The sequence below is a fragment of the Monodon monoceros genome, unplaced genomic scaffold (genome assembly GCF_005190385.1).
Source record: "Monodon monoceros isolate NGI ecotype Baffin Bay Population unplaced genomic scaffold, NGI_Narwhal_1 Super_Scaffold_4, whole genome shotgun sequence".
NCBI lineage: Eukaryota > Metazoa > Chordata > Mammalia > Artiodactyla > Monodontidae > Monodon > Monodon monoceros.
The window spans coordinates 24900867-24913942 of record NW_021703781.1 but is presented as its reverse complement, the minus strand read 5'-3'; the positions used below and the strand labels follow the sequence as shown (position 1 = coordinate 24913942).

The 13076-nt window shown below is 48.4% G+C and overlaps 1 protein-coding gene across 2 annotated transcripts in view; it reads left to right on the top strand.

Annotated features, from left to right (window-relative positions):
- The window catches only part of DUPD1 (dual specificity phosphatase and pro isomerase domain containing 1), a 35096-nt gene that overhangs the window by 15020 nt on the left and 7000 nt on the right, over nucleotides 1-13076 (top strand). Inside the window, exons 3-4 of one of the 2 annotated variants that reach the window (XM_029201046.1) lie at nucleotides 10575-10839; nucleotides 10888-11378. In XM_029201046.1, the coding sequence (XP_029056879.1) occupies nucleotides 10575-10839; nucleotides 10888-10932 (310 nt within the window). In that variant the 3' untranslated portion in view covers nucleotides 10933-11378. Of the gene's footprint in view, nucleotides 1-10574; nucleotides 10840-10887; nucleotides 11379-13076 lie in introns of those variants that run through there. The other variant, XM_029201045.1, reaches the window with a different exon arrangement.

The window sequence follows — 13076 nt, the reverse complement described above, 5'->3', positions numbered from 1 at the left end:
GGTACCATTATCTCTCCCATTTAAAAAATGAGCAAACTGGGACTTCCCTGGTGGCGCAGTGGTTACGAATTTGCCTGCCAATGCAGGGGACACAGGTTTGTGCCCTGGCCCGGGAAGATCCCATATGCTGCGGAGCAGCTAAGCCCCTGCGCCACAACTGCTGAGCAACCCCCGCTCGCCATAACTAGAGAAAGCCCGCACACAGCAACGAAGACCCAGTGCGGCCAAAAATAAATAAATAAAAATAAATTTATAAAAAATGAGCAAACCAAGGCTCATGGAGTTCATCCATTTAGTCAGTCAGTATTTACTGGGCACCTTGCTAGGAGCTTTGGGGGATACAAAGAGGAAACTGAGGTTCAGAGAAATTAAGTGACCAGCCCAAGGGTACACCACCAGGCAGTGGCAGTATATATTCTCAAACCAGGATCAAGAAAATGTGGTCAGTCAGATAAAGAAGCTGTTTTCCAGTTGAGGAGAAGAGATGTGTAGACATGTAACAGGGAATAGAAAGAGAAATAGGTAGTGGGTTGGAAGGAGCATGGGGTTGAGTCTTGGCTCTGCCATTTACCAGTGTGTGATTTTGGACAAGTTATTTTACCTCTCTTCCTCTTCTATGGCAACAGTAACAAGGCTTATCTCACAGGTGAAGATTAAATGAATTAAAACAAGTGAAGTGCTAGAGTAGTAGCTGCCACATAGTAAATGCTCAGTAAGTGCTTGGTATTATGGATCTGAGAAAGCATCATAGGAGTGGTGAGTTCTAAGCTTGGCTTTGGAAGATGGACAGGATTTCAACAGAATTCTAGGCAGAGGGAACAGGGTGAGAAAAGGCATGGAGGTGCGAACAAACAGGGTGATTCATCTGGAACATTGGGGATGAATGCAGTAGAGAATGTGCTTCCAGAGGGTCTGAGATTAAGCCAAGTTTTACTACTGTGTGATCAGCTTAGACTTAGCTGTGCTGTGATGACAGGTATCCCCAACATCTTGTTGGCCTACCAGAACAGTGGTTTACTTCTCCCTCATGTGACATGTCCATGGTCTCTCCACTCAACTCCAGGACTCAGGACTCAGCCCCTCTCTGGGATATTGTCAGGCTCCCGGCAGAGGGAAAAGAGAGACATGGCAAACCACAGACTGACTTGGAAGTGACACAAGACACTGATGCCCACATTTCACTGGCCAAAGCAAGTCCATGCCAAAGCCTCATGACAATGGGGCAGGAAAGTGTAACACACCCCTCCGGATGGGCAGCAAACATTCCAAAGGGTAACAAGGTACCACAGCCACAGTCGTCTCCAGGTGCAGAGGCTTTGGGTAGGTCCTTTCACCTTTCTGGGCCTCAAAAGATGGTTACTGAGAGGATTCAAAGAAATATTGGAATGTGAAAGCATTTTGTAAATTATGAAGTAACAGACAAATGCAAATGTTGTTATTATTGCTACTTAGTGAGAAAGAAACCTGGGAAGGTAGGTCAGGGCCAAGGGACTTTATTCAGGAAGCCACTGAGTGTCTGAGCAGGATACAAATGGCCTAGTGTAATAGAGTGACAGACAATAGGGTTTGACGCAATAAGATATGCTTACTTCCTTGACATCTGACCATAAGTTTGCTTCCTTCAAGCAAGGGAATGTCACTGCCCTTTTGATTCAATCCAGCTCTGCCTAATTGAGCCCCCAAACAAACACACATGCACAGTCTAGGCAGGCTCCACAGTCAGTGTGTGTGACCTGCATGCACAGCCCAGGAGAGGACCAAGGTCAGCACCCACCTGACCTTGTCCCCATCTCTGCTCAGGGTCCCTCCTTGACACCCACTTAACAAGGTTAATGAGACTCACAGATGCTTACTGAGAAAGAAGTTAATTCCACCGTCAATGCAACCACACCAAGGTTACAGCCTGACTGAAAGCAGGCACAGATGCCCGTGTCTCTCCGTCTCTTTGTAAGTATTGGCCAGAGCAGTGAAATGCTCATAGCTGGCTCCTCATGCACGAAGCCTCAGTTTTAATTTGATATTTGCATTTAGGTTGAGTGTTTCCATTCCCTAAAAGCGCCTAAGATCCTTAAAAGCCAAGGATCTGAAAGTTAAGGTGGTTAGGATCCAGGAGTGAGAATGGGTGTCCTGAGGCAGCTAGAGCCACCGGCTGCTCCTGAAGTCTAGACCAACGATGCCTGGGACCTGCTGGGCACCAGACTGACCCCCAAGAAGCAGCTCATTCTTTCCCCACTCCTCTCTCCTCAAGCACAGAATGGCTGGGCATCTGCTCTGGAGCCACAACGTCTGGGTCAAATTACTGGTTCCCATGTGGCCTTGGGCAAGTCACTCAAGCTTTCGGAGCTTCAATTTCTTCACCTAGAAGATGTGGATTCAATGGGTTAATACATCTGATTCTCAGCACAGTTCCTGGCACACCCACTGTGTGTGAACTATTAGAAATCAGGCAGCTTCTGGAAATCCAATTCACAGTGTGAGACGGAGGTAGAGAACAGTCACTACACTCTGCCACTCAGCGTCCCTCTGCTAAGGGCAGCCTTGGGACAGAAAACACCCCTGGTCAAATTTCTCCCAGGAGATGCTATCATGAACCCAAGTCCAGGTTGGAAGGAAGGAAGTCCCTCTTAATGGGCCTTCTCCAGCCTACTCCCTCCATGGATGCTGTCCCGGCCTTCCAGGGACCCGGGTGGCCTAAGGCCTGAGGGGGCAGTCACATCAAAGCCTTACACGCCTGTGGGTTTCAGAACGTCTAAAGCATTTTCTCAATCTCAGCTTATTCCAAGGGGATCACCAAATGGGATGCCTGGTGACTCGAAGTGTCTGTTGCTTACCAGCCTGAGGAGAGCAGAGATGTCCCCCCCATCCTCCCACCCACTCCACCATCACCACAGCCTGGCGAGAAGAGGCCACCGACAGAGGGATGTGGCTGGTGTGAAATGTGCTGGGTCAGCGGCAGGGGTCAGTGCAGTCCAGGCAGCTACCTTTTGGTGGCCTCATGGGGAAGTCTTCCTCGCTCAAGGGCTCAAAGCACAGCCACCCTCTCCCACCCATTTCCTACAACTTGGTAGGGGGTCTGAATCTGCAAGTGGGAACCTTGGGGACAGTGTGGAGTAGAGCGAAAGCCCTCCAGCAGGATTCGGGGCAGAGAGTTCAAGCCTCCAGTGTGGGTGGCCATTCCGTGTGGCCTTTGGCAAAACATCTTATTGTTCTGGGACTCGGTTTCTTTATTTGTAAAATAAAGGGATGATTTCTAACGTCCCTTCCAGCTCTAAAGTAAAATTCTTTAAGAAATGTCTTATTAAATAAATTAGGCTTTATTAGGCTCAAGCACGTCCTTGTTTTACTACTTTTAAGTCATACAAATTAGATTCAAATTAGGTTAACCAAGGGTTGCCCTCCAGAGAGCCAGGGACCGGCACTGATGATGAGATAAGAATAATTCATCGCCTCTTATCAATCAGCAGTCCCTAAATGGGTGCTTCAGAAGCGCTTGAGGATGCTTGAAAGCACTAAATTTCTGTAATTTAAATATTCTCACTTTAATCTCATTCATATCTTCCATTTTCTGAGCAAATTCTTTTTTCTTTCTGTCTTGCTTCTCCCCAGTAGTCAGCAGGAGGGGAAATATCCTGGCTACCATCAAAGAGATTGTAAAGTCCCAGGCAGGACAGGCTCCCCATAGTAAGGCTTGGTTGCAACAGGATAATTGAGAAATCTCTCTTCCCTCTCAGGATAGAGGCAGCCCTATAAGCCAACACCAAGGCTCTGCGAAGCTGCTCTGCCTCTGCCTGAATGGTGGGAGCCCTATTTTTATTATAGCTACAGTCGCCTCCAAGGTCTGGCTTTTGGGGTCATCGACAGCCAGCAGCCCCTCCCTATAAAGCCTGACTCTTCAAATGCCTGGGCCAGCTCCACTCAGCCTGAGCTCACTTGCCAGGGGCCTCTCCAGCTCACCCTTTCTGCTTTTCTCCTCCCAACCAGACCGACAGCCTCTGAAGCCAGTGGCAGCTCTGGGGCTGGCCTGTAGTCGAAGAGGCTGGAGAGTGAGATGAAAGCAAATCAATGGCTGAGACGGTCCTCAGCTCAAGACAGGACCTCTCACTGGTGCACCTGGACAGCTGCAATCTCTCCCCCCAAAAAAGAAAGAACTAATTCAGCCTTGAGGCACCAAGTAGAGCTAAAACTTGACCTGCTTGTCCAGGGTGGGCAGCAAAAACACAGCCAAGGTTGACAATTTAACATGCTGAATGTCACCTGAAAGAACTAGAAAACCTGGACTCTGAGCCTCCAGGTACCGAAGGCGACTAAGGTACAACTGGGCACCAGTCGTGGGCAAGGTGCCCAGGGTGAGACGCGGTGGTGGCCCTGGCCTGGCTGGGCCTTCTCATGCTGGGTGACAGCTTTTCACCCAGCGATGTCAACCATTTCCTTTCATGCTTAGCCAAATGCCTAGTCTAGTGACTAATACAACACCATTTCTTGAAACCAGGCTTCCCATGCACTGTCTTTCCCCTCTTAGCCTCCATCCTTGGAGGTCTAGAGTCTAGGGGGGTGGGGAAGATGATGGAGAGATTTCTAAGGAGTTAAAAACACCGAGACCACCTTATGTCTTTGCAACAGTCTCTCCTGAGAACTAAGGATAGAACATCAATAAAAATCATGGTATATATTTACCCACTAAGTGAATATATGTTATGTTCATTACTGAAAATTTACAAAGCACAGACAAAAAGAATATTAAAATTCCCTATAATTCTGTTACCCAGAGATAACCACTGATAACATTTTGTCGTGCATCTTCCTATTGTTTGCCCCCCACCCTGGAATTTATCTTTTAACCTTTTAAAGAAACTTGAATATTGCATCACTCAACTTTACAAGAATCTTGTAAGGAAAGTACTGCCAATGTAATTGGTTCTATTTAACAAATAAAGAAAACTGAGGGTCCCAGAGGGTCATTGTTTTGATTCATGCAGCAGTTTAAGCTTACAAACTACACCTGTGAGTCCTGTGTTTTCTGCAGAGCCTCACAGCCAAACAGCTTCATTATCCGCAAGTAACAAGAACACGCAAAAAACCAGACAGCTAGTGAATTTTGCCTTCATATCAGGTGAATTGAGGGAGATCAAAAGCTAGAAATGTGCCTGCTGTTTTAAAATTCACTTGCAAGGAGTAGGTGTGGTCAAGACTCCAGAGAAGGAGAAGGTCACCATCAGGGTCATGCCCACGAACTGATGTGCCACCACAAGTGTCACACGCATCAGAATAAATAAGGTGCCAGATTACAGGATGTGGGCCATGGGCGAACAGGAGTCCATGATTAGGTGCAGGAACTCAGTGGGTCCTCACAGACGTGAGGGTACGGAGAACTGCCCAAGCTTTAGTGGACTTTCGTCAATGCCCAGTGCAGAATCCTGGCAACACGGAAGCGGCTGGTTCCCCACTGCAAGACAGCTGGTGGATGGCTTGTACAGATGCGTACTTGCATGTCCCTCCTCCTCTCTGTGACAGCACACATCTGTGGGAAATAGACTTCCGGGCAGGGGCTGAGGTATGTAGGCTAGGAATCAGGAGGGCCCCCAAGAGGTCCGAAAAAGTGGAATGCCAAGAGCTCTGCCCAGGGAGACTACTCTTACTTGCCACTCCTCAACGCTGGTTAAAGCAAGTTTCCTGGAGGAACTCTGAGGGGCTGAAAGGAGGCTGGTCCGGGCCAGAGAAGGAGGAAGGGAGGGAAGGTCTCTGAGGAAGAAAGTCCCTTTCTTGGCCCTCCAACCCAGATTCAGAATCCAGAGCGATGCCAGAGGTTCACAGGCAGGAAGAAGAGCTAAAGAAATCTGGGTCAGAAACAGGGATGTGACAACGTTCTGCAAAAGTAAAACCGTACAAGTCCAACAAATGTGGGAGAAAATGTTCAGCCTCATTGCTAAAATTAATGAAAATGAGACTTTTTTTGGTCTATGAAATTAGAAATGAACAAAAATCGGAATGTTAATTTGAGCAAACTTTCTGGAAGACAATTTAGTAACGAGTATCAACTGTGTTTAAAATGCTCATATCTGTTGACCCAGCAATTCCACTTCAAAAAAATCTCTCCTAAGGACACAGAGATGTGCCCAAAGAAACACAGCAAGTTGTTTGTTTACAGTGTTTCTTATTGTAACACCCATCACTCTGTCTCCAGGAGAGAGACAGACGAGAGAGAGAGAACACAAATGTCCAAAGCTAGAGGCTTCGTGAGGTAAAACTGAGATTTACCTATGGAATGGAATAGTATGCAGCTATTGAAGGCTGTATGTTGACCTAACAAGATGTTTACAGGGATTTCCCTGGTTGCGCAGTGGTTAAGAATCCACCTGCCAATGCAGGGGTCATGGGTTCGAGCCCTGGTCCGGGAAGATCTCACATACTGTGGAGCAACTAAGCCTGTGCGCCACAGCTACTGAGCCTGAGCTCTAGAGCCCGTGAGCCACAACTACTGAGCTTGTGTGCCACAACTACTGAAGCCCGTGCGCCTAGAGCCCGTGCTCTGCAACAAAAGAAGTCTCTGCTCGCCGCAACTAGAGAAAGCCCGCGTGCAGCAACGAAGACCCAACGCAGCCAAAAATAAATAAATAAAATAAACTTTAAAAAATGCTTCCAAAAAAAAAGTTTACAATATATCGCCATGCAAAGTTTTGGAAACTGTATATATAGTATTGTATATAGTATTGTAACCCCCACCCCAACCTTTATATAAAATCTATTCATGGAAAAACAACTGGAAGATCTTTTTTTTTTTAACATCTTTATTGGAGTATAATTGCTTTACAATGGTGTGTTAGTTTCTGCTTACAACTGGAAGATCTTATATCAAAAGGCAAATAGTCTTTATCTCTAGGGAGTAGAAATACAGGTGTTTTGTGTGTGTGGGGGAGGGAATATGTTTTCCACATTCTGCATAGAACATGTGTTACTTTTGTAATTAAATGACATATTTTAATTCTTTAATATCTTTATTGGAGTGTAATTGCTTTACACTGTTGTGTTAGTTTCTGCTGTATCACAAAGTGAATCAGGTATATGTATACATATATCCCCATATCCCCTCCCTCTTGCGTCTCCCTCCCACCCTCCCTATCCCACCCCTCTAGGTGGTCACAAAGCACCGATCTGATCTCCCTGTGCTATGAGACTGCTTCCCACTAGCTAACTGTTTTACATTTGGTAGTGTATATATGTCCATGGCACTCTCTCACATCGTCCCAGCTTACCCTCTCCCGCCCCCGTGTCCTCAATAGATTACTTACGCCTAAGATTTTTCTTAAACAACCAGAAACTGCTGTTTAGGCTCCTGAATCACCTAAATCCTAGAAGTAATTTCTTAACCCTGTTTTTCTTCTGAGCTTTTCTCCTTCAGCAGAGGCACATTTCTTAGTCTTTCCCACATATCTGAGCAGGTGGCCCTGAAAGTTAAGAAAATTAAACAACGCAGCACCAGGCAGCACCCTCCGACCCTACCCCACTCCCAGTGATAGATGAGCTAGGTGTCTGGGCCAACTGGGGATCTGCCTTCAAAACAGCCACTGTCTACTGAGAGTCACTCTGTGTATTTGCAAATCCCCATCCTGCCGTGGATACCACCCAGAGTCCTCAACTGGACTCTAAGTAAGCCAAGCTGGGGGAAATCTCGCGAGGGGTGTGTGAGGATACCACCTCCCCTTCCGGGCCCAGGTAGCCACAGAGCCCGAAAACCTGCAGTGGGCTTCAGGATACCCACCAGGTCTAATCCTCCGCATGAGCCCCTTTCTCTCCCTCAGACACAGTCAAAACCAGCTCTGGTGGGGCGGCGCGGTGAATGTAGAGGTGTCATGCAATGAGTCTTGTTGCATATCTACCCTGATCCTTGACCCCCAAAGCAGCAAAGTGCAAACTGTTACTGCCAGTTGATTATGTTGAAACCCAGCTGCAGAACCCAGAGAGACCAGTCTTTATGGTGGGTAGGAACTTCCTGTCAAGGACAGTTAATTTTAATTTTTCCACTGAGCTCAACCTCAAAGTAAGGTTGATTGCTACTCAGCAAGATGGACTGCATTAGTGGAGGCTTTAATTGAGCGCAGATCTATGTCCCCAAAGCATAATGTTTGTTGTATACATACTTTGGGATGAGGAGAAAAATGAAAAACAGACCTTTCTGAGGAAAAATTGAAAGCAGAATGGGTTTCGTAGTCAGGATGGCAGCCCTAAAAGCCAGCTGCGGGGCTTGGTGGAACTCCCCATCTCCCCACGCCTCAGTTCCCATGGGCTGTTTGCACATGTTTCTAAAAGCTCAAGGCCTGTGTTCAGGTCTCCCTCTTCCAAACACTGGACTCCACTGTGGTTCCTCTCATGACCAATAAAAAGCCCCAGGAAAGCAGCGATACACAAGGGGCCCTTGGCCGAGGGACCATGGCTTGTGTTTCTACTGCATGGAGCCTCCCCGCTCAGGGTGTTGATCCACGTTGGCATCCAATATGCTCACTTCTGTCCACGTCCTTTCACCAGTGGCCTTGAGATGAGTCCTCAGCTGGAGCACATTGCCACTTTTAGCCTCCTACTGTTACAGTTCCAGACCCTTGTCACCTCTTTCCTGAGCTATAGAACTGGGCTTTGTGCTGTTGAGGGAGACGTCATCTCGAAGCTCAGATGGGATCACCCTCCTCAAACACCATCAAAAGCTCTCCTTGACGCCCAAATGCAGATCCTGACATCCAAGCACTCCACGGTCAAATCCCACACTCCCTCTCCAGACCTTTCTCATCTCTCCTCTCATATGCTAGGCTCTGGCCAAACCAGTCCCCTCCTCTCTGCCCCCATTCCCAATCCATCAGCAAGTCTGCTGTGACTTACTCCAGCCACCTTCCTCTCTTGGCTGTATTACCGCGACAGCCTCCAACAGAGCTCCTGCTTCTATTTTATGTTCCTCTCCAACCCATCTCCATGCATCAGCCAGACTGATCTTTAAAAAAGTAAACAATGCTCAGCCCTTCCTTAAACTCCTCTGTGGCATATGGCATACCACATTACTTAGAGTAAAATCCAAACTCTTCCCTATGGTCTACAGGGCCCACCGTGAACCAGCCCCCCTTTTCAGCTTCCCCTTGTACCACTACCACCCTTGCTATTACAGCCACACTAGTCTCCCTTCTGTTCTTAGCATCTGCTGTTGCCTCTGCCTGGAGGAAACACTTTCCCTCCAAATCTTCCCCTGCCTAGGCACTTATCACCCCTCAGTCTTAGCTTAAATGCCACCTCCCCGCAGGGGCCTTCCCTGACTACCTTACCAAAAACAGGACCACGGTCACTCTACACAGCTCTTACTGCTATCTGAAATTATTTATCCACTTATTTGCTTTCCCCATCAGAATCTAAGCTTCCCAAGGGACCTTGACCAACCTGCTTATTGCTGCATCATCAGTACCCAGGACAGTGCTCGGCACACAATAGATTCTAAATCATTAAATTGGGGATAAATGATTGGTTACAGGAAATAATAAACATTTCCTGGAAGCCCTTCATTATCTCCAGCCTCCATCCCTTAGGTTGTGCTATTTCTTTGGCTTGGGCATGCCCTTGCCTCCCTCTTCCCCTCCATCACCAAGTGTTGACGCTTGTAGTAAGGCAGGCTCAAAGCCCTCTCTCCAATAAAGTATCCCCTGGCCCTTCTAGGCCGAAATAACTCCTGCTTCCTTTGCCCCATGTTCCAAAGCCACCTACTTTAACATGACTTTTACTCTTTGTTCCTGGAAATTCTTGGCTTCAAGAACTTCCTAAAATCAATTCCAGTAACAGACTGCTCCAACAGCTCTCCTCTTCAGAACAGTGCTTTGCCCAAGTAGACAATGATTCACTTATCAAAGCAAAGGTTTTGCACTGTGTTCACCAATCTCTTGAACATCAAGATTAAGAATTTTGCCAGATCCCAATCAAACCGTCACACTGAATGACCCATCTTATTTTTTTTTTCAAGTTTTTGTTTTTTTGGGGGGAGGGCACAACACACTGGCTTGTGGGATCTTAGTTCCTCTGCACAGGGATCGAACCCGTGCCCCCTGCAGTGGAAGGGTGGAGTCCTAACTACTGGACCGTCAGGGAATTCCCTGAATGACCCATCTAAAACCATTCATTCGAGCCCCAACCTCCAAACACTGTAAACATCCAGAGGGTTCAGAGGAGGGGCCGGCTTTAAAGGGTCTCCCCGAGGCTCTATGAAGGTGCCCCTCTCCCTTACATTCAGCTTTGCCTAATGAACAGGTTATTCTGATGGCCTTAGAGGGGATCTGGCAGCTGACAGTCCACTCCCGCGGACCACTGGAGTCTCCAGCACCAAGCTCTTCTGTATTTGGTGAATGAAAGAATGAATGGACAAAAGAATAGGGCACAGTGGCCAAGGGGTCAGTAAGAGCAGGACCTGGAGTAGGGAAGTCCTTCATTTCAACGACTAGGCCTTAATTTGGAAGCCGGAATCGAGAGCGGAAACCCATGGGCTGCACCAGACTTTCCCCCAGAACCAGGCCAAGGCTCCGCGCAGCCGACCAGCCTCTTTCCCTCGCACCCAGGGCGACGGCGCTGGACCGCTACAGACTGCAGAAGGCAGGCTTCACGCACGTGCTGAACGCGGCCCACGGCCGCTGGAACGTAGACACCGGACCCGACTACTACCGCGACATGGCCATCGAGTACCACGGCGTCGAGGCCGATGACCTGCCCACCTTCGACCTCAGCGTCTTCTTCTACCCAGCGGCCGCTTTCATTGATGCTGCGCTCCGCTACGATCACAGTAAGAGACCTTCGGCCTGCGCACGGCCCCGCCCCCAGCCCTTGGCCACCTCAAGGTCCCGCCCCAGCCCGAGGCCCCACCCCCAGCCTGAGGCCCCGCCCCTCAGCCTGGTGGGAAGAGGCATCTGCACACTTTAAGTAACCTCCCCTTGCAAATCCCGCCCTGCCAGGGTTGCTGGAAATGTCTGCTCCCCCGGAGGCTGTGAGCACCACTGAGCTTGCTGCTGCTGGGGTCTGGCCCTTGGTTGCCGCTATGGGAAATCAGAATCAGGAGGGCTCAGAGGAGAGGCCTTTGGCCTGAATCTGTCTTCCCTGAGGCACAGCAGACATCTTTTGAACGCCAGGGGTGGTTGGGAGCCCTCAACGGTGGGATGCTGCCAAGGTGCTAATTGTGCCTGGGTCCAGACCAGACTAATAGCCAAGGGCCTTGATGCTCGAAAACCCTCAGGGAGCTGACTTGAGTGGGAATCTAGGGGAGACTTCAGATTCTCCTGCCAGCCAACCAAGTTCATACCTGCCTCCCTCATCCTCCCACCCCAGTCATATTCAGTCTAGTGAACCCTCCTGTAGAAAGCTGACAACCTATTCTTTCTAAGTGGCAAACTATATTTGAGAATCTGAGTTTTACACTCATGATGTCCAAGTTTCCCAAAGTTAATTAACCGTCTTTTAAATCACAGTACTAGTCCTCGTAGCCAAAATGCAGTTTTAGCGGCCCTAATCCAGGTAAAGTCTACAAGGCTACTCTGGAGAGAAGGGCATAGTGTAGGTATGCATCTGGCTGAGCCAATATGCCATGATTACTGCAGGATGTATCTCGGTGACATTCCACAGAGGCCAGAGGGACTTCAACTCCCTGATCTGTGCTCTGACTTCAGCCCCACGTGTCACACCCTTTTATGGGGCCATCACATAATTCAGGGTATACAGTTACTAAAGGCCTTTCTTACCACAAGTGGTTGGGATTACAAGACTCAGTGACTGACCAACGGGCCTGTTTCAGGAACTGCAACCTGCAGCTGGGCCTAGGCCACGTCTGCTGGACAGTCCCAGAGTTTGTCTTTATTTTGGCTCAGAAGGTTATGACAGAGGGAAGGAAAAAAAAAAAAAACCCACAGAGCTGAAGTTCTTGTCTTAGGGGATACCTCATTTCAAAGTCATCCTTTTTATGAGTCTATTTATGGACCATCTTTTGAGTTAGGCACATTCTGGGTTTCCAAGCAGGATCAAAAAAGCAACTGGACTCTGACTCATCACCATAAGGTGAAATTCGCCTCACAGTATTTGAAGTTAACTGAAAACATATTTGACATGAAAAAACAAAAAGCTACCACCACACGATCCTTCCGATTCTGTTTAATGTGCTCAACTTGCCGTTACTATATCTTCAACCATCCCCTCAATGCAAGGGGCCTGGAAGGCTTTGGAGAAGACAAGGCTGCATTCAAATTCACACTGCACAAAAATGTGATTTCTAAGACTTGCTTTCTCCATCCGGTGATGAAAATATTTACCTTGAAAGGTTATAATGAGGATCAGCAGTAACCCACAAAAAGCACTTAGCCTAGAACCTGGTGCACAGCAGGCTGTCAGATGTGTTTGATAAAGAGAGGTCTCGCACCACGAAGCACACAACCACACCAGCACGTGCACATCATCATCATAAAGTTTCCAACCCCCAGAGGGGGTAAAAAAAAAAAATGAAAAAAAGACATTCCAACTTTGAACTACAGTGGTATGATACACGCATAGGACAGCCTGCCGGGATCCTGGCATGCCATTTTAGAGTCTGCCCCCACTGCCGGATTAGGAAAGAATGGGCTTTGGGGTCTTATGTTTAGGCCTGGACAGATCTCAGAGCATCGATGTGGAGATGTCAGGCTGGTGTGGATCGCGACAGGTAGACCGGGTGGTTGCAAGCACCTAGCCGAGAAACAGTCAAGAGGGAAAAGCATATCCACAGGTCAGAGGACATGCAGGGAGTGTGGGCCTCGCCCAGCTGGCTAGGGATGGGAAGCAGGACAGGACCCTGTTGCCAGTGGGAGGCCAGACTCCCTTCTCTGTGCCCTTTGTATTTGCATATCTAAAGAATTCCTCAAGCTGAGGGCTCAAACCCCAACCCTTCAGGACCAGGCAGAGGCCATAAATGGATGACGCTGGCTGCGTGTGGCCGCGGAGTGAGGGGAGAGGGTGATTGTGGCTGAGCTGAGAGCCCCATATCCCCTCCAAAGGGGACAGCTGCTACTCAGTCCCAACCAATGATTGTCTTGTGAGAATCAGTG